General features: G+C 36.9%; 3 protein-coding genes across 5 annotated transcripts; 1 reads left to right on the top strand and 2 right to left on the bottom strand.

Moving 5' to 3' along the window:
- Nucleotides 1-3,424: 3,424 nt before the first annotated feature.
- On the top strand, nucleotides 3,425-8,346 carry LOC122652807 (serrate RNA effector molecule homolog). 3 transcript variants are annotated; one of them, XM_043846671.1, is made up of 4 exons: nucleotides 3,425-4,267; nucleotides 4,412-4,513; nucleotides 7,021-7,026; nucleotides 7,978-8,030. In XM_043846671.1, exons 1-2 carry the CDS (start codon nucleotides 3,482-3,484, stop codon nucleotides 4,505-4,507), a joined length of 882 nt encoding a protein of 293 aa, XP_043702606.1. In that variant the 5' UTR covers nucleotides 3,425-3,481; the 3' UTR covers nucleotides 4,508-4,513; nucleotides 7,021-7,026; nucleotides 7,978-8,030. The 3 variants fall into 3 exon arrangements, with proteins under 3 accessions (XP_043702606.1, XP_043702604.1, XP_043702605.1); XM_043846669.1 differs by lacking the exon at nucleotides 7,021-7,026 and having other exon boundaries at nucleotides 7,974-8,346; XM_043846670.1 differs by lacking the exons at nucleotides 7,021-7,026; nucleotides 7,978-8,030 and adding an exon at nucleotides 6,208-6,251.
- A 799-nt stretch (nucleotides 8,347-9,145) lies between these two features.
- Nucleotides 9,146-10,800, bottom strand: LOC122652231 (membrane protein PM19L-like). Its single transcript, XM_043845917.1, has 4 exons — nucleotides 10,559-10,800; nucleotides 9,787-10,006; nucleotides 9,571-9,616; nucleotides 9,146-9,451 (listed from the first exon to the last, which is right to left on the bottom strand). The coding sequence occupies exons 1-4, from the start codon at nucleotides 10,677-10,679 to the stop codon at nucleotides 9,356-9,358; spliced, it is 483 nt and encodes a 160-aa protein (XP_043701852.1). The 5' UTR covers nucleotides 10,680-10,800; the 3' UTR covers nucleotides 9,146-9,355.
- Nucleotides 10,801-17,891: 7,091 nt separating this feature from the next.
- LOC122652251 (peroxisomal and mitochondrial division factor 1-like) lies at nucleotides 17,892-19,323 on the bottom strand. The gene is made up of 3 exons (XM_043845941.1): nucleotides 19,308-19,323; nucleotides 18,617-19,165; nucleotides 17,892-18,490 (listed from the first exon to the last, which is right to left on the bottom strand). The coding sequence occupies exons 2-3, from the start codon at nucleotides 19,155-19,157 to the stop codon at nucleotides 18,096-18,098; spliced, it is 936 nt and encodes a 311-aa protein (XP_043701876.1). The 5' UTR covers nucleotides 19,158-19,165; nucleotides 19,308-19,323; the 3' UTR covers nucleotides 17,892-18,095.
- Between the last annotated feature and the right edge of the window lie 804 nt (nucleotides 19,324-20,127).

Raw genomic sequence — 20,127 nt, 5'->3', positions numbered from 1 at the left:
CCTAACTTGTTGCTTTCTATAGCCCCACCACTAATTTGGAGAAAAAAGGTAGAACAAAAGGGAATTTTGTTTGTCAATAATAAAAATGAAAAAAAATTCAAACAAAAAATTTTAGGTACATTAAGTATTCTGATTTTTGAAAATTCATGGATTTTTTATTTATTTATTTATTTATATTTATTTTTTGATAGATGATTGAATGCAATTCTGCATCATTAGTTGTTTCAGTCTAGAATAATTCCATTGCGTGGTGTATTAAGCAAGATTGGAATCACTTAAAAAATTTTCTATCGTCTAATGATTGAAAAATTAGTCATTACTTCCATGAGGCAAATCCCATTGCAATTTTTCTGGCCAAGGATGTAGATCTCAAAGCCGCTGCTTTATTACTTCCAGATTTTCCTTCACATATAAGGGAGGATCTAAAAACAGATAGATATTCAGTGTTTGCCTAGATTTCGTTTTTCTAGGTAATTTAATTTTTTGGAAGGACGAGGGAGGGATTGCCTATTGATATCTATGCCGAAGGTAGGACCCCTCTTATCTTCTTTGTTTGTTGTACTCATCTAGGTATACTTAGATGTTAACCTTGTACCTTCGTTTTTTTTTTTTAAATACATTCTTTTTTATCTGTATGGCCAAAAAATTAAAAACTACGAATACTATATAGTGCCTCCAAATCATGTCCTCTTGCCCAATGAGGCTCAATAAAATTTGCCTCCTTACAGACCCATTTTGCGTAGAAAAAAATAAAATAAATGCCCGCATATTCTACTCCTATTGATTGATTGTACATTTGGTGCTATTACAAAGTTACAATTGGGTTTTAGTTCAATGTGGATTTGGTCATATTACGCTTCATCAATTTCTTTTTTCTTAACCACTAATTAATGAATTTTGGTTGTGTTTACAAAAAAAAAAAAGGGTTTTAGGACAACGAAACAAGAAAATTTAACCTTAAAAAATGTTTTTTTTTTTTTTTAACTAAGAAAAAAGTTTATCATGATCTGATTCTTTATAAATAATCTAATATTATACAAAAAACTCATAAAAGATAGATTCTCCCTTTAGTTTTACCTTTTTGGATTGGCTTTGCCAGACTCAACTAACCCAACCCAAATGCACAAACATGGAATCCATAGGCTATAGTGCTATACACTTAATTGTGCCATATGACATGTTGGATGGGGTTGAAATTTTATTGACAATAAACCCAAAAGTTTTTTGTTCACATGTTAAGTTCCAATGCAAACGGAATTGATCAAGTGGCAAAACAAAACATCGAAGAATCTATGAATACCAAAAATACAATCCAATGCCTATACAACTAAGATGGTGCATATTAGATGGTGGGAAGGTATATGAATGAATTGATTCCAAAATTTTGAGATGTTGTCAATCCAACTCCTTCCTTAGATATCTAATGAGTTAAATTACCACATCATCCACCCACATGATACAATTAGGTGTGTGCAATCCACAATAAAGAAAAATAAAAAGAATTATCAATTTTATATGATGCTTGTTTTTCTCCTCATCAAATCATTTTCATACCCTCATAAAAAAACCAATTTCATATTAATCCCTGTCAATAGTCTTGTCATTTCTTATGCATATTCGAAAAACTATGAGTTTCAGCATTGTGGGTTCACGCATCATGTAAGGGAAATAAATTCTAGTGCAGACTACTTGGCAGGGATGATAAAATCCTGTCAGGAGGTACAATTGTGTAACGAAAACCTCCCATAAGCTCTTTCCGCCTTAATATAGGACGATGCTAATTGGAAGATGTACTATAGGGTGTAAGTCTCCCCCTATCTATTTTATAAAAGTTCTATTTTTTCCACAAAAAAAAAAAAAAAAAAAAAAAAAAACTTTTGGGAATACCACAAAGAGCAATCAAAATAAGGTGTCAATTTCTAAATACACCTATAGATTAATAGATGTGTCATTGGTAGTAATTTAGGTATTTAAAAAAAGATATTTTCTTAATAACACTTCTCAATGTGTTAAATAATTTATAATATTATTTTCTTTATCATTTTAATACGATACACAATTTTTTCCTAATGAAGGTACCAATATCATTTCACATATGTATACAAAAAATATGCATATGAATTACACCTTTTGATAATGACATAACAATGTTATTTTCAAATTATTTTTGAAAATCCTTTTATACCCTAATCTAAGTTTAGTTTAGGGGACCAAGGAATTTCTACGTATCATCATTATCAAGTCGTTTTTTTTTTTGATGAAAGTGTAATCACACAAACCACACACCAATCCCAAAAGGTTAACCATCATTATCTAGTCCTTGTCATTGGTATTTGTAATACCAAGGGGGTGTCTGACTCTCCTACAACCAACTCACTCCCATGGAGGGGCAAAGCTAGATAGTATTTGTTGAGAAAAAGTCTCCATCAGAAACACTAATTCCAGCAATCCAGCCTTCATTTTCCTCTATATTTTAGGGGGTTTAGAAACCAAAAAATCTATCTTTATCCATCTTGAATCATCAGCAAAGAATCACAGTTGAATGGAGAGGTAGTTGAAGCAACGGCCTTAAAATCATAAAAATTTGTTTCAATGAACAACCAGATTGCCTTATCACGTATCACATTTACCCAGATAGAGAAAACTGAGAAGACCTGGGTTGGCTAACTCTCTTTCTCTCTCTCTCTCTCTCTCTCACACACACACATTATAAATGGGTAAGTGGCTAACTACTCTCTCTCAGCCGTTTCACTTCCTAAACTCCCGCCCTCAGAGATTCAATATTCATAAATACGACCCGTCACTTCAACTTCATACTTTGGAAAACCCAAAGAATTCCCTTCTTTGCCTTTCCCTCTTCTACTGTTCTAGATCTGTAGATAAAGGATTAAAGACTCTTCTTCTTGATTTCAAAGCAAACGCAATAAAGAAATACTAGAGAAACAGAGATAGCTTGCAGGGCCCATTTACAGAGTGTCAAGAAGAGGAATTCACCACCATCAGTTTCACACTTGAGAAACACACAAGACCCCACAGTAATCAATCATGCCATCAAATCATTCAAAGAAGCGAAAGGGAAAGAAGAAAAAGAAGGGAAAGCCCGCCAACGGCCATTCAACACCTAACTCTCCACAGGGTATGTTCTTGCCAGTAGTTTCCTCTCTATCTAAATCGAATCCACATTCTCTCTTTCTATCGCTTTTCGTTTTTTCTTTATTTTTGCTTTGTGGGTTTCTTTCTGTTGCTCAAATTTTTAGCCTTTTCGATTGATTTTTTGCTTTGTTCGTTTATCCGATTAGCGTTAAGGATTAGGGATGGGAAAAAGAATGATGGGAAAGACAGTGATGGAGGTGAAATCAGCCCACCTAAATCAGACCTAGACATTCGGCAATTAACGGGGAAAGAAGTACAGAGCGAAGTCGATAGGAAGGGTAAGGATTCTGTTACTTCTGCATCGGTTTTCGTCCTCACATTTAAAGGCATGGAAGTTTCTTTCGAAAATGGCGCCAGCAATGGCGAAGCGAAAAGAAAGCAGAAGCTGCAGGAGGAGGCGGAGGTTGTTCAGGATATTGAGATTGCTGGGGAGTTGAAGCCGGAGGACAGTGAGGTTATTGAGGACATTCAGGTTGCGAGGGAGTTGAGGCCTGACAAGGATGTCAATATTGAGGAGTCTGTTGGGCCAGATGCTGGTAGCTCTAGTAGTAGTAGTAGTAGTAGCAGTTCCAATGAGGAATCTCGATTGGAGGATAAGAATTCAGGGGTAATGGAATCAGAGAAGATGGAAGAAGAGGAGAAGAGTGGTGGTTCAGTCAAGGAAACTGTGCCTGTTGTTTATTCGGCAGAGGAATTGGTGGAGGAGAAGAGTGCTAATTCAGTTATGGACACTGTGCCCAATGTTGATTTGGCAGAAAAGTTGGAAGAGGCAGAAAAGAAGAGTGATGGTTCAGTTATGGAAGCTGCACCTGCTGTTGACTCTTGTGAGCCAGTCGTGTCCTTGATTGAGGAGGTGATTCAGGCTTCTGTATCCACTACGGTTGTGGATGCTGGGGTTTCTAATAAGATTGGTTTGGAATCGAAGGATAAGGAAGAGATATCATTGCCACTGTCAAACGAAGCTGCTGAGGCATCAGATTTGATTGATTCGACGGCAACAAAAAATGAGGATAGAATGTTGCAATATTCTGATGCTCCAATTATTGAAACTAGTGGTTCTGGAAGTGCTGAACTACCCAAAGAGCCTGCGATTCCAGAAAGCTCAGAAAACCAGGTCAGCAACTTTTAATAATGAAAAAAGGGCAGTTTTATAGTTGTGGTTGGATTTGGATTTGTTTTTAACCCTTTGATATCTTCATTTATATTTATCAAGAATGAAACTAACTGTTGTATTTTCCTATTTCCAAAATTTCTGCAGCCACTGTTGGGTGCGATTCCTCCTCCACCAGTAGAGAGGACTTCTTGGAATAGTTGCTGTGGCATATTTGATGTTCTGAGAGGCACAGACAGATAAGACCAGGTGAATAAGAACTATTTAAGGAACATGTTCCTTCTTATAATTAAGATCTCCCTAATCATTTTTTTAACTTGATGAACTCTCTATGCTCTGTCTTGGAAATTCTTGCTTGGGATTGCTGAAGGTTATCTGCACTGATAGACTACTTTTTATTGGTGTTGTAGATGCACTCCTCATGATATTACATTTTTATATTGCTTGCTTGTCCATCTGATTACTAGACAACTGGTATGATGGATTCAAATTCAAATGGTTATTAGTTAGTTCTATATGTGATTGGAATGAGTTCGGAATTATATGCAAAATGTGATTCTACTTTCAAGATCAAACAATTTTCATACATAAATATTGAGAGCAAACAATAGGGGGAAAAAGAGAAGAAATTCCTACCTAAATGCTAATAGAATTCAATTAAGCTGGAGGAATTAAGATGTTTGTTGTTATGTAATTGCACATCGAACTATAAATATCATAGTTTTTTTTTTCTTTTTCCGGGGTTGGGGTGGGGTGGGGTGGGTGGGAGTGGTGATGAAGTAACAGAATATATTTACATTATAGATATATGACATTTATTTCCGTTGTGTGTAAGCTATAAAGTTTATCACATACTGAAGTACTGGTAACAGTGTCTATGACATTATAGAAAAAGAATAGCTAGAACTAGATTTTTAAATAATAGTTCAGATGGTTTTATTCCCTCCTTACACATATTGAAGTATTGGTAACATTGTCTTACTGCTCTGTGGCAGAGAAACTATCTTGGGTGAGGATATTTTCTTGAAGGAGTAGCCACTAAATTCTCTCGAAGGGGCAGAATATCAACTCTTTCCATTGTTTTTAACATCATGAACTATGTGAATTCACATCATTATAGTTTTCTTTAAAAAAAAATCACTCATAGTTTCACTATTTTTTTATTATTACTTTATGAGTACATCCCTGATGCCCTTTGTAAGAATTACCCATGTTACTCAATTCTTATTCCAGCTATATAGTAGGTGCCTGTATGTTGTATATTCTACTCAATCTAGAACTATGTTTTTTTTCAAAAAAAATTTTACATCTGCAAAACTTTCTGATACCTCATTTAATTTTCTTTTAGCCTTCATTACCTCCTTTTAAAGCTTCTAACCTCATGAGAATAATTTTTTAACATTGGTGGGGAAATTTTTTTATAAGATGAACAAACAATCTCTATCAATTCTCCTTTAAATGAAAGAATTTGTAATTTTACAACTCCTAAACTTTCCATTCATCAATCTCGACATCCCCATATCATTTGTGCTCTAATTCTCTCGATTTTTTCTGTTTTTCGGTTTTCTCATGATTGCCCAGCATCATACTTCATAAATCATGACTCGTCTTTAAATAAGATATACTAGAACCCCAATTCTCCTGCATATAGTTTAATCATTAGACTGCAACCTCACTCCTATGGGAAATTTTGGAGCCTTAAAGAACATGTAGAGCACATGGCCTTATCCAGTGGACTGTTGTTAGATCACTTATGTGAAAGTTGGTGCTGCACCGTTGCTGATGTTTTTGTGGGCAGTGTATTTTTTGTCTGTCTTCTGTAAAGTTTTATTTTTTGGCCATCTGGCCAGTAAAATATTTCTGTAAATTCTGTTATCCATTCAAAATGGAAAAAAATAAATATGTTGTTTAATTTCTAATACCGACTTCCTAGGGTGCATCAGCTTTTCATGAAGTAGACCTACTTGTCAGCTACTGGTTTAGAAGTCAAAAGTGCAGTATAATACAATCTTCTCTAAACTTTTCAGGAAGAAAACGGGTTCTCCCGTCTGCCGCCCTTTTTTCTTTTCTTCAAAATTTGAGTTTAGAATATCATAAGATGCTAACTGAATTATTGAGGCGAGTTCAAGTTCTTGTAGGCGTTGAGAAGATTGCTATTTTTCCTACAAACAGCCAACGACATTAGAGGGCCTTGATTTTAATCCTTGGATTCTAAAATAAATATTCTCTATCTGCTGTGCAATCTCTCACTCAATGCCTTCTCCCTGGCACATATTAGATGGTTCTTTTTGCAAATGGAGTGGATCTGCTAACAACCTACTTCTTCATTGTGAGTTCCTTGGGAGTCTGTGAGATGTTGTTCAGGTACAGGTGTGAGTATAGGAGTCAGATCCATTTGATTATATCAGGACATGGAGGGACTGGGAGTCTATGAGATGTTGTTCAGGTACAGGTGTGAGTATAGGAGTCAGATCCATTTGATTATATCAGGACATGGAGGGACTTGGTTCATATAGATTTGCCTATTCAGCACAGGTTTCACTGGTGTGTGACACATTATAAAGGGCATCGGGGATAAGAATTTACTTCAACATTTTAAGGATTGATTTTTAGCTTCCCCTCCAAGGGGGTGTTGGGAAGAGGAATATTTAAAGGAGAGGGATTTTGGCTTTTTATACAAGGACATTTGCAAGGCAGTCTGAAATATTAGGAACAACATCTGCAGGGTTATAGGGGTTTTTGCCAAAGTAGTGATGAGAAGAGTCCCTCATATTATCGTTCTGTGGGAGGTGACCTTGAAGGATGGTGGGTAGAGCCACTGCTGGCAGTTCCGAAGCCTGTCAAGCCTTGGACCCCATCTCATGTGTTTCTGGGTTTTTTTTTGGGTGGTTGGGTCCCTTTCCTGATTGAGAGGTTTACCAAAGTATACATCAGAATCTTATTTACAATGCAGGAAATATTATTCGGCATTCTTGGGCCTGTGATACTGAATTGTTTTTGGGATCTAAACTGCCAACTGCAGATATGCTTGGATACAATGAATGTTTTGAAGGAAGTTCAGAATGAAAATTCCTTACTTTCACCTAGTTCTTATCTTCAATAGACATTGCCATGATCAGCATGTGCTTCATTTAGCAATATTTTATCCCATCAAGAAGGATTAGATTAAGCCCAAGAAACACATCTGAATGATAAATAGATGGTGGCACTTCAATTATATATAATTAGTTTGGTGCAAATCATGGTTATTTCGAGTGCAAAGACAAAAAATCATGTGTTTAAGTATCTCAATTCTCAAAAATAAAAAAAATAAGTGTATCTTTATGTTTTAAAATGAAAAATTAATTAATATTCCCATTTACATAAGTTCATGTCTTAAGTTTTGAGTTTTGAAACTGTTATACCTCCTCTTTATTATTTACAAGTGGTTTAAAATTTTCTCTGCTACTCTCTTTGAACTCTAAGATTTGAAGTGCTTAATGTAACTAATTTAGACTTGGAAGGAATAAATCCCATATAGGACATTTTTGCATTGGAACTGGTGTGAATGTTCTCCTTTAAACCTCTTAGTCTTCAGGTCGAAAATGTGAAAAAGATTCCATAAACTTGGTTCATTTTCTTATGCATCCTACAACATGCGATTGTTTCAGTAATTTACTATTGATTTAATTTATGTTTGATTTCCACTGGTTTTCTTTGATGCCAACAGAGAGGGACGCTGGGGGCTTCATAATGGAATTTATTGATGAAGTTTATGGAGCAAGTCTGGGAAGGGATGTCACTGCTTGAAGATGATTTTAAATAAAATTTGTTCCTTGTGATAATGTTGCCTTCAACTTTTCTTTGGAGTAATAATAGACAAGTGAGCTAATTAATTGAACACTGTTAGTAAGGTAGTTTCATGGTTAATTGGCAGCTTGAACTTGCTACCTTGGCAAAGTGCCTGTGCTTTATGATGGGCTTTGTTTTCTTGGACCAATATTCATTTTATTTTTTTAAGACAGACACTCAATGTTCATTAGTGTGCTTCTGTAAAGTGTTTGCTCCTTTTTGATGAGACTAGTAATGAAATTCATTTCTGTTATTGGTATGGCTCAATGATGAGTTGCTAAATATGTTTGATGCATGCGTATTATTATGTTGGTTCATCCATTTACTGGACACTGTGGCTTATGTCTGATTTAGAATACATGGTTAACTGCCTGCTTACAATGGCAGGCTCATTAAGTATTTGTTGCGGAAACAATTTACTACAGAAGGTAATTTCACATTGCATAGTAGTACCATGTAAATTTTGTTTTCTAATTTTGTTTTCTTGTTTGGGAAGAGATGGGGGGGGGGGGCCTATGAAATTGAATATTTTTTTGTTTCCCCAAAATAATAAAGGATACATTTGGAACTTGTAGATTGTTTGGATTTTGTTGGTCATGGAGAAGAGCTAGAAGGAGCAGAGAATGAACCTCTGTAATGGTTCTGGTAGCTGCCCTTGGCATGGCAATCAAGAAATTGGTTGTCTGAGGCTTGTAAAATGTAATAAATTGGTTAAATTGTAAAATTTATTACTTGTTAATCTTATATTAGTCCCTGGTAATGGCAATTGTATCATTAAGAAAGATACCATCATCTTTTTCCTTTTTTTTTTTTTAAAAGTTAATTGTAAAACATCTAGAAATTAGAATGAGTATCATTTATATTGTGCTTCAGTAAAATTATATTAATACAATTTTCTTTCGCTTTTATGATAATTCATCCAAATTTTTTTTGGTTGAAATATAAGCATAGGCAAAGGAAAAGAGGAATAAAAATGAAACTACTGTTAAAAGGCACCACTACTTTCTCAAGTCAATTAAAAGCTTTAAGACAAATTAAGATTCTGAACCATTGATCCATAAAAAACACTATGTTGATATGGATGTACACCATCTGAACTTCCTTAAATAACTGAGAAATCACTCATAAAAGGCCTCCTTTACATTAATTTCCTTTATTGGTTACAACATATCCAATCAAACACAACCGCACAACAATCTGCACAACAAAAAAAGAAAAATAAATGTCCGCAAACAACACATTTTCCACACAAATCAACTCTCAGTTCCTCCTCCTGATATTTGAGGCTTCATGAATAGCCAAAATATAGAACAGCTGTGTTGCCGAAAGGATAATTAAGAATGCTTCCATTGTTCTCTGCAAGAATCAACAAAACAAAGTACTATTCTCATTGATCCACATACAAAGGAAACCTTTCATCTTCTAAATTAATTGAAGAAAAAAATAAGGGAGAAGAATGCTGGTGGAACACGTACCAAGCGTGCATTCCTGATGTGTTTCTCAATTTCTTTACAAGCCAAGCTACACATATAACAGGGTAAAGTAAACCTTTGAACAGTAGGAAAAAATTCTAAACCTGATTGAAATTCTTTCATGACAACTATATTGGAACTAGTCTTGGAAATAATTGCTTGTAAGCTATACTGTGCAAGTACATCTGCCAAAACCATAATTGAAAGAAGAAAACATACCCCATGGCAAGAAGAGTAAGAGTCCAAGCAACAATAGCAACTGATGCTGCAGAAGGTAAGCTCTCAGCATCCCATGTCCGAATGTGGTGAACACCAGCTATGGCTGATGCACCACCTACAACAGAGGCAATCAAGGCAAACACCACAAAGAAGCCGGTGGCAGCGTTTCCCATTGGAAAGTAAATGGGAGCAAAATGAGCTGGAAGGACAAGGTCAGGTCCTGCATTTCCCATGGATTAAACATATGAGCAACATGTAACATAGGGGGAGAAGAGTAGATGAACTTATATGAAAGTAAATAGATTGATTTTGAAATTATCACTTTTATGTAAAGTCAGCATTCAATGAGTTTCAAATCAACTTTCATAGATCAAATTATGCTCTTTTCGAAGCAGAGACAAGAGAAAAACTATAAAAGATTTGGATATTTGAGTTAATGAGATCTCATGGGTGCTGAGCCCTTCAACCTGCATGAGCATGATGACTAGAACTATAAATAGGCTGGGTTTTGGGCTGAGTTAGGGGCTATCCAAGCTCAGGTCAGGACTTAGACCATTAGACCAGCCAGTCCCAACCATATGGGCAAAAGGGAGCTGAACTGCTACCTTGTGTCTTTGTCTTCCATATGGATGGAGTACCAGTCCACTAATTTAAACCTCTGTAGGTAAAATTTATTGACATCTGCATACCATGACATGTTCGAAAAGATGGCTGAGACTAGCAAACTTGTTAGGCATCAACCCAGTAACAAAAAGCTAGGATGATAATTTACCGATGATGAAGCCGTGGTCGATTGCTCTATTGAGGGCCCAACCTCCAATTGCTGCCACAACAATGTACATGCAGAGATTGAGGAACAAGAGTCCGGTTGCAACGGGCTTTAGGCCTGCCATTAGTACTATGTGTGCACTGAGAAGGTGTTCAAAGGGGAAGTAGGGGCTTTAGGACCTTATAGATGGAATGTGAAGAAGAGAACTCAGGAGGGCACAGAATGAAGGGTTCCAGGTATGGAGCCTTATAGAGAGGACATGTAAGAATGCCTTTGTTCTTTTCTTCCAAAGGTGATTGTGGATCTCAAAGGGTTTTCTTGCAGTTGTAAAGTAGGTAACTTGGAAATCAAGGCAAGGAGCTCTCATTTTTAATCTCTTCTATGTAGTAGTATACTTCATATACTGCCTTTGCTTTGCTTCTTTGCTCAGCTCTTGTTCTTCCTTCTCTCTGTAAAGAAAAAGATAAAAGCAATCCTCTAGAAATCAATCTTTAAAACGGAAAACTTTGCACAAGTTTGATTCCTGGGATATGTAATTCCTATGGTTTTAACTCTTAACTTTGAACCCAACTGCTAAAAGATGGTTTACCATATTTCTTATGAGTTGATAGTGGGCCCAACATCATCTTGATTGGAATTTCTCAACCATTAGATCTTGTGATCTACTTAACAACTTGAGGGTCTCTCCAGAACTATGGGATTGGAAGAGGGCCTTTGGGACAAGCCAAGCTGCAGGATTTTTAACTCTGCCTCTAAAGCGGCAAACTGTTTGAACAATCTTTTCTATTTATATCATTGTGAATATGGGCCCACCAATTGATAGCTAGAGGGAACCCAAATCAACTATCCTATGTGGGCTATTACAATCATCAAAAACCCCCCCTTCCCTTGTATCTGAATCAATTTGGATGCTCTAAGACCCAAAACAAGGTTGGGTTAGGCTTTGTGTTTGTGGGTCAAGCTAGCTCTTTCTGGTTTCGGTAGATCTTTGGGTGTGTTTGGTCATGATGTGGCTAAAGACTGGAGGCAGGGAAAGGAATTGTCCCTTGCTTCCACAACTTGCTCCTCATTGTCTAACATTTTTTGTTCAGCTTTACAGGGATACTTACAATGAGGATTGACCAATAGAGAGAGAGAGCGAGAGAGAGAGAGAAGCAATTGGTTGGCTTGGATTGGTCCATAATAAGCATTTTGGACTGACAAACTAGGTCTTTGGATGGGTTGTATGGGGTATATATTATTCTAGAATAATTATTGCTCCCATATATTTGTTGGTTTGTAATACTATACACATCTCATTTTGTCATCCTGGGGGCGTGTACAGTGATGATGAATAAATACATGGATCTCATGGATCTCAATCTGACATTTTCTTTTTCAGAGATGGGAGATATCTAACTGCATTAGCCTACATGAAAGCAATTGACAACCAATTCGTAAGCTTAGATAAAACCATAGCCATGACCCTAATTGAGAAAACTAGCTCCATCAAATACAATGGTATTAAAGGTGTTGGGCATATATTATGCAAATGAGTGATATTTTGGCTCAATTGAAGACTCCATATACAAACATCTTATAGTCTTTTCTAGTGTACTTCATCCTAACTCACTTCCGAAAGAATTTGGTCCCAACAAAATTTCTTACAATACACATCAACAACAAGATTGCATTAAGTACAAGAAGTGGTTGGAGAAGAAAACTATGTTTCAGACTTGCGTCTGTTTTGAATTAAATTTAGTTAATTCTTATTACAGGCAGATTGATTCTGGAACGACAATTCACATTATCAATACTTTGCAGGGCTTTCTGGAGACAAGGCCTAAGATGAAAAATGAGAATTATAACTACTCAAGAAATCGGAAGCGATCTCAAGTCGAGGCGATTGGTGCCTACAGATTAATTTTACAGTCTAGTTACATTTTGGATTTAGACAAATGTTTGATATTCTGTCATTTTCTAAGAACTTATTATCGGTGTCTAGATTGGCACCATATGGATATGTTTTAGAACAATTATTAAGTTGTTAAAGAACAATATTATTTGTTGCTTCTGGAACTTTGGTGGATGAATTGTATTTAATGCATTTTGATTATGCATTTGAAAGTAATTTGTTGTCATCATATATTAATATTGGCACTGAAAAGAACATTGTAAATGTGAAATTCTCTAAATTATGACAGAAGAGATTAGATCATATCTCTATAGAAAGAATTTAAAGGTTAAAAAATGATGGAGTACTTGGAATTCTTGATTTTGTAGATTTTGATACTTGTGTTGATTGTAATAAGGGAAAACAGAACAACAAGACAAAAACTGTTTTAGGGAGAGTACTAAAACACTTGAAATCATACACAAGTATTTGTAGACCTTATTTTCCCACACTTTATCCGAATGGTAAGAGATATTAGAAGTAGAGAAACAAACTACGAAAGTGATCAAAATTGCTAGGTTAGATAGAGGTGGTGGGTATTACGAAAGGTACACAAAGTATGGTCAAAGACTTGGTCCATTTGATCAATTCCTACACGAGCAAGGTATATAGCACAATATACCATGCCTAGATTACAAAATCAAAATAATGTTGCTAAAAGAAGAAATCAAACAATTATGGATACAATTAGAAGTATGATTAGTAATTCTAACATTCATTTATTTTTATGGAGTGAAGTTCTAAAGACAACCATGTATATTTTGAATAGGTTTCCATCGAAATCAGTTCCAAAGACACCAAATGAAAACCTAGTTTAAAACAAACATGTGTATGGGGATGCTCAACTAAATTGAGGTGTATAATTCACAAGAAAGGAAATTTCATTAGATATCTAAAGAGGTCCAAGTGTTACAAATTCTATTGATCGTACATACACTTGAAATTATAGAGTGAAGAAACGCTAAGTTTATAAAGGATGACTATAATAATGGGAGTACGCACACACAAAATACAGAGTTTAATGGATTAACTGCTCTAGATAGTGCTACCACATTTATTGCTTCCACGTCTGGGAGTGAAAGATCAAGTGTGTTTCCTTTACCTATGACATTTGATCCATTTCCTGTGACTCATAAGGAACTTCGTCATGAATAGTTGTCATAAGAAGATTAATTTTTGTTGAATCGATTGCTCAACATGAGGGTATTGATACCGAACGATTGAGTTTAAGACGATTCTCTAGAATCAGATGGTCGAAAATACCTTCAAATTATTACATATACCTCCAACAATGCGATTTTGATATTTAAATAGAAGAATATCCGATATCATTTTTACAGGCCATGGACAGTCATAACTCCAACTTGTGGCTTAATTCCATGAAGGATGAGATAGAGTTGATGTGAAAGAATCAATATGTGAACTTGTTGAGTTGCTGGAGGGAGCCATAACCATTGGTTGTAGGTGGGTTTTCAAAACCAAGAAAGATTTCAAAGGCAATATAAAATGATACAAAGTCTATCTAGTGGCAGAAGGGTATAATAAAAAAAAAAGATATAGATTATAAAGAAATATTTTCTCCAATAACAAGAAAGGATATTATGCGTATTATCATGGCATTGGCGGATCATTTTGACCTTGAACTGCATCAAATAGATATCAAACGACATTCTTAAACGATGATCGGATGGAGGAAGTATATATGGGCAAACCTTAGGTTTTTCATCGGACAAAGGAGATCATCTAGTTTGCAAGCTTAAGTGATCCATATATGAATTGAAATAAGCTTATCGATAGTGGTACTTAAAGATTGATTACACGATTACTTCTTTTAATTTCATGGAGAATTGTGTAAATCAATGTATCTACATCAAGACGAAGGGTGGTTGTTTCATTATTTTAATTCTATATGTTGATGATATTACCTTGGTGAACAGTGATTTCGATTTTCTACATGAGACCAAAGAATTTTTTACACATAACTTCGATATGAAGGACATGACTGAAATTATGTTTTAGGTATAGAGTCTCACAAGAACAAGTCAAATAGGCCTTTAGGATTGTTCCCAAGAAATTATATTGATAAAGTTTTGGAACATTTCAGAATGAACGATTCTAAACCAAGTGTAGCACGAATTTTTATCTCCTCCAATTCTGACACCCTCCAATTCCCTCCAATCCCTCACATGGGAGTGAAATGACCACTTATCCACTGCCTTGGGAAATGTGTCCAAGCAATGGGTAAGTGGTCATTTCAGCTCCCATGTGAGGGATTGGAGGGGAATTGAAGGGTGTCAGAATTGAACGTGATAATGGTCCGTATAGCACCATCTATAAAAGGTGAGAGACCTAGTCTAAAAATAATATTCGATGACTGAGTTGAAGCAATAAGAGATGCAGAGTATCCCATATGCATCAACAATAGATAGTTTAGCCTGTGTCATTGAGTGTTGATCACATGCTCACATACAGACGATGAATCCAATAACGCCACATTGAATAGCGATGAAAACAAAAAAACTAAGATACCTTAAGGGCACAAAAGATCACATGCTCACATACAAAGGTGTTAAACATTTGGAGTTGAATGAATTACTCAAACTATGCTGGATGTAGAGATACAAGGATATCTACTTTGGGTTATATTTTTCCGCTCACTAGAGGAGCATTTCTTGGAAAGCATGAAGAACTGAAGACCACCTCTTCCACTATGAAAGCATAAATGGTGACATGTTATTAGACTGTCTCTCATGCATCTTAGTTATGACGGTTCATTACAGATCTCAAGATTATATACTTTCGATTGAGAATTCAATTCGACTCTTATGCGAAAAATACTGAGATAATCTGGTTTTCCAACAACACATGATCAGTAAGTTGTTGCATAAGCACTTTGTTGTTAAACAGGATGTACGGTGTCATCGAGTGTTGATCAAACATATCAACACTGAAGAAATGATAGCTGGCCATTTTTAACTAAAAAGCATGTACCTAAAGTGTCTATAGAACATATGGGTCATAAGAGATGATTCCGAATTTAGTTTTCTACCAAATTTTGATTTCTCAGTCATTTCCTTAGGGCAATGAAGTTAGATGTAGCATTAATCATGGATTGATTCTATAGAGTTTAAACTCACCACATAGAGTTTCTTTTTGAGGTATCAAATCAAGAACTGAGAGCGTTTGCTTGGCGTGTGAGATGTAAGTTACCACATCAACAGTAACTGGGAATACAAGTGGGAGTTGAATTACATAGCCTTCCTTAACCACTTTGATGGAAAGGGTTTATTAAGAATGGGTTAAAAAAGAAATGTTTTGGTCCTTGGTTTCAGTACAAGCAGAGGTGTTCATCTCATCCCTGGCAAAACTGAGAGAACTCGAAACTAGAAGTACTCAAGCCACTCGAGCAATCGTGCAGAATCGACCAATTTTATAACGACAAGCTTATCTTTATCAATCAAATTTAAGAGTTTCATTGTGGCTCAAATCTTGTAGATGATGTATTATTTGTTCCTACTATGCTTATTACGAAGATACTGTTATCTTTTACTAAAAGAAAAAGTTGGATTACAGAGAGCAAAATCCCTGAGAATCGTTAGGGAAAGTGGTGGTGCCACCGCCCACCAACGCTTTCAGAATTTAGCTCGTGCCTCCAGGGAGACATTCGCCCGGGGTGAGGGGGCATTCTACAGTTGAGCTATGCCGCACACATCTCGATGCATGCCTAGGAATGTGTGCTGCACAGCCCAAGGGCTGACAGCCTGAACGTTCCCTGCTCCCTAGAGACGACCAACTTCACGCCACTTCACCAGTGGGCGGCTATAAGTAAAGAAAGATAACTGTCTTCTATTATGCTATTCTCAACGCAAGGAAAGCGGGCCAGCAGGCACTTCCCAGATCCCACTCTTTTTCTTTCTTCACTGGGGAAAGACCAGACTAAGAGGCTATCATCCCTCAACCTTTGTCCAGGGGGCACCACCATTATCCGTATCATGATCTATTTTCCCCTTTATGTCACCCACTTGTTGAAAAGAAGTTCAAAAAAGGAAAAAGTTTCCTCCATTGATATTGGGCAAAAACTTTCCTTGAAGGGCGGCTTTTTTGTGATGCTGGAAACTTAGTTAAGCCACGTACAAAGATAGGTAATCAAACAAGAAGCTGGTATCCAATCCTTCCCCTTTTATTTTTAAGGGTTTAAAACAGGAGGGGAACAAAGTATTAGTCCCTTCAAAGCATGGGGTGTATAGCTAGCTAGCTAGCCATGGAGGAATGGTTTTGCCCACCAAAAACAGAGGAAACCTGCTTCTATTGCAAAAAGGAAGCAATGGATGTGAAAAAATATAGAAGGTAAATAAGCAACGAATTTCTGCTGCGCGGCACATCACATAGGCCAATCAAGATAGTTAGAGAGGATGAGAATAGCATGTCCATGTAACACTCACACGTCAAATTTGAGGCCTTACTTCAGTCAGTAGCACACCTTGTAATTTCAGTGTACCAAATCTTTCGAAGATATAGTTTTAAGGATACAAGTTTCGAAAGAATAGTAAGAATCTTCATGGAGCAGCATTACAATTCCAATACCAACCAACATTCCTCTGAGCATCATGTCTCCGGTTAAATAGTGGAGCTGGTAATGAACAGTTGATTGAATGTTGTAATGTTCCTCCATCAAGATTCTTGTGACGTTAGGTTTTTTTGTTTTAAGCATTTTCCTTTCAGAGTTGATTTTGGTGCCCACCATTTTTGATAAATGATAAATTTAGATGGATGTTTTGGTCAAATCTAAAATGTCTGACTATTGTTTCAATCACTGTTCTAAAAGCTTACTGGTTTCTTCTTCTAACCTACTATTTGTACTTAATAAACAACGGATACATTACAGGATTAGGGTCCTGCAGTTTCTTATGAGATGTTGAACTATATCACAGAGTTTTCCATTGTCAAAGGCAATAAGCAACAACTTAATCCAACCCAACTCAACTACGCTTTTCCCAATAAAATTATTTGATTAATAATCACTGCAGAGGTTAGAAACTACAACTCCTTTTAGACCTTCTAAGACGGACCAAATTGCATTGCCACTCAAGGAGAACCAAAACTTGGAATTTTCAAAACAAAATTGCTTATTACGTGATTCCTTCGGAAAAAAGAACTTTCACCCAAAAAGGAAAAAGAAAACAGAAAAAATAACAATCAAAAGATGAGAATGGGAAAGAAGAATCACAATTCACAACCCATACAACCATGATGAAATTACGACCAATTGAAGCTATAGAAGTCAAAAACATAACGAATAGGTTCACATGATCAATCAATTATATCACTTTTTTATCTCTAGATTCTAAGGTAGTCTCTCTACTCATTTTTCAACTTGCCAAAAAAGGTGGAAAAAGGTCAAAATAAACCAAAATGAAGAATGATCTCATTCGTCTTTCTAGTGTATTCCATCTATACGGTTCTTCTGTGATTAGACTCAGGTATAAATCCAGGTAAAAAATCAGAGAATTTAACAGAAGAACAATACGAAATCGTAGTCAAAACATGAAACCCTCACCTTTTTTTTTTATTTTTGATTAGATGTCGGTCTCTACCCTCTTTTCCTCCCTACCTTCGCCTGGCATAGTTGAGATACAAAATAGCCGCCGCTGCGGCAACAGTTCCGGTGGAAGCCACTGCCGTTTGCCACTGAAGCTTCAGACCGTTCGACCCCTTCTCCGCATCCGCAGCGTCTAACTCCCTGGCCGTCGCAGTGCAATTGGAGTTCAGTTCCTTCAATTTCCTAACCGATTTCTCCGATTCTTCTAGTTCATTCTGCAAACGGTTAGCCTTCGCTTCCGTCTCCTTCAATTTACTAACCGATTTCTCCGATTCTACAAGTTCATTCTGCAAACGGTTAGCCTTAGCCTCCGTCTCCTTCAATTTCTCTTGGGATTGTTTCAGAGCTTCTTCCAGAGAAGATTTCAGCTTCTCCATTTCGTCCCACTCCTTCTTCAACTTCTGCAAGGCCGAAGTACTCTCAACGATCTTCGATTCCAATCCTTCTAAACCTTTCTGGAGGTGAAGAATTTTTCCATCTTTTTCCATGATTTTGGCTTTTGTCTCCTCCAAATCACGGAGTCGAATTTCACTCTCCGACTTGGATTTCTTCATCTCTGCAACCTCACGTTCGATTCGTTCCTGCAGAGAAGCTTTCTCCTTCTCAAGATCTTCGATCTTCGCCTGCTTATTCAGATTGCTCCGTGTAAGCTCTTGTAAAGCATCTTTCAACTTCCGTAGCTCCTCCTTCGCTTCATCGCTCTCCGTCATCGAGGACACGAGATCGTGCTGTAGGCGAGAGACCTCCGTTTCCAACTCCAAAGCACGGGCCGAGATAACTTGCACAGCCTTCTTGTCTTCAGAGGACTGTTCGATCTCCTTCTTCATCGTAGCACCATCAGTCCTTAATCCTTCGATCACTTCCTTCAATTCCTTGATTGCTGCGTCTCTCTTTCCCTTCTCACGTATCAATTCTGAATTGTCCTGTTCCAGCGCTGCGATCTTTCGGTTCAACTCCGAAATCTTGGTATCCTTACCAAGATCAGTATCTCGCCTCGAAATCAAATCTTCTTCTCCCGTCTGATAATCGACGTCCGATGCGATGCCATTGCCAATCGCCTCTTCCGCCATTGATGAACCTACTTACAGAGAAAGAGAAAGAGAAAGAAGCAGCTTAAAATTGAAATCCCAACCAGAGATAATTGCTATAACAACCACAAATAAGAGGAAATGAAATAATGAGTAAGATCGATCTCTGCAGGGTAGAGAAAGAGGGCTTACTTTTAGGGTTTAGATGGCAGAGAAGAAAGAAAACCCTATCGCTTGCAAGTTGGTTCCGTGCGCCTGCTAAGCCAAAAGATGAATTTTGCAAATCAGAAATGAGAGGAGAGAAAAGAGAGGGCGTTTTAAGGAGTGGAAATATGCTGGCTCACGTATGTGACACGTGTTGAGTAAAAGGGTGTTTTAGGAAAAACAGTTTATATGATATTACATAAAGAAGATTTTATTTGTGACGTGTCACGGAGAGGAGAGACCATTATGGTCTGGAGAGGTACAAACGGACAAACGAAGAAGCTCCACATTCCATTTCCCAAGCAACCGTTTAGATTAGGGATCCGAAATCCAATGAGTCCAATCATCTCCGCTATCTGGTCGCGTGGTCCGGGTGACTTCTGTGCCTAGACATAGAAGTGGACGAAATTATCACACTATCCCTACGAAAAAATTAAAATTCCGCTCACTGCGATGCTTGTGTATATACTCCCATTGACCAAGTGGATGTGTGCCCTCCATCATTCGATTCGGATATTCTAAAGTCTAGCATGTGGTTGGTTCGTTTTAAATCCATCACTATAAAGTGGTCTAGAGTCTCTAGACTCTGAGCAAGGATTTAGGAATTAGGAATGGGTATGAGATACTCTTTTTTTTTTGGTTATTTCCAAATTGCCCCCTGAAAATAGCCAAACTTACAGTTGTCCCCCTGAACTTTCACTAATTCCACGTACACCTCTGCTTTCCAAAGTAAGTACCACTATAGTCCCTGCCGTTAGACAGAGACGTTATAAGATAACGGATCCTAGTTTTTGAACTTCGATGGACT

This window comes from Telopea speciosissima, chromosome 2, assembly GCF_018873765.1.
Source record: "Telopea speciosissima isolate NSW1024214 ecotype Mountain lineage chromosome 2, Tspe_v1, whole genome shotgun sequence".
Taxonomy (NCBI): domain Eukaryota; kingdom Viridiplantae; phylum Streptophyta; class Magnoliopsida; order Proteales; family Proteaceae; genus Telopea; species Telopea speciosissima.
This window is presented reverse-complemented; position numbering and strand designations above follow the sequence as displayed.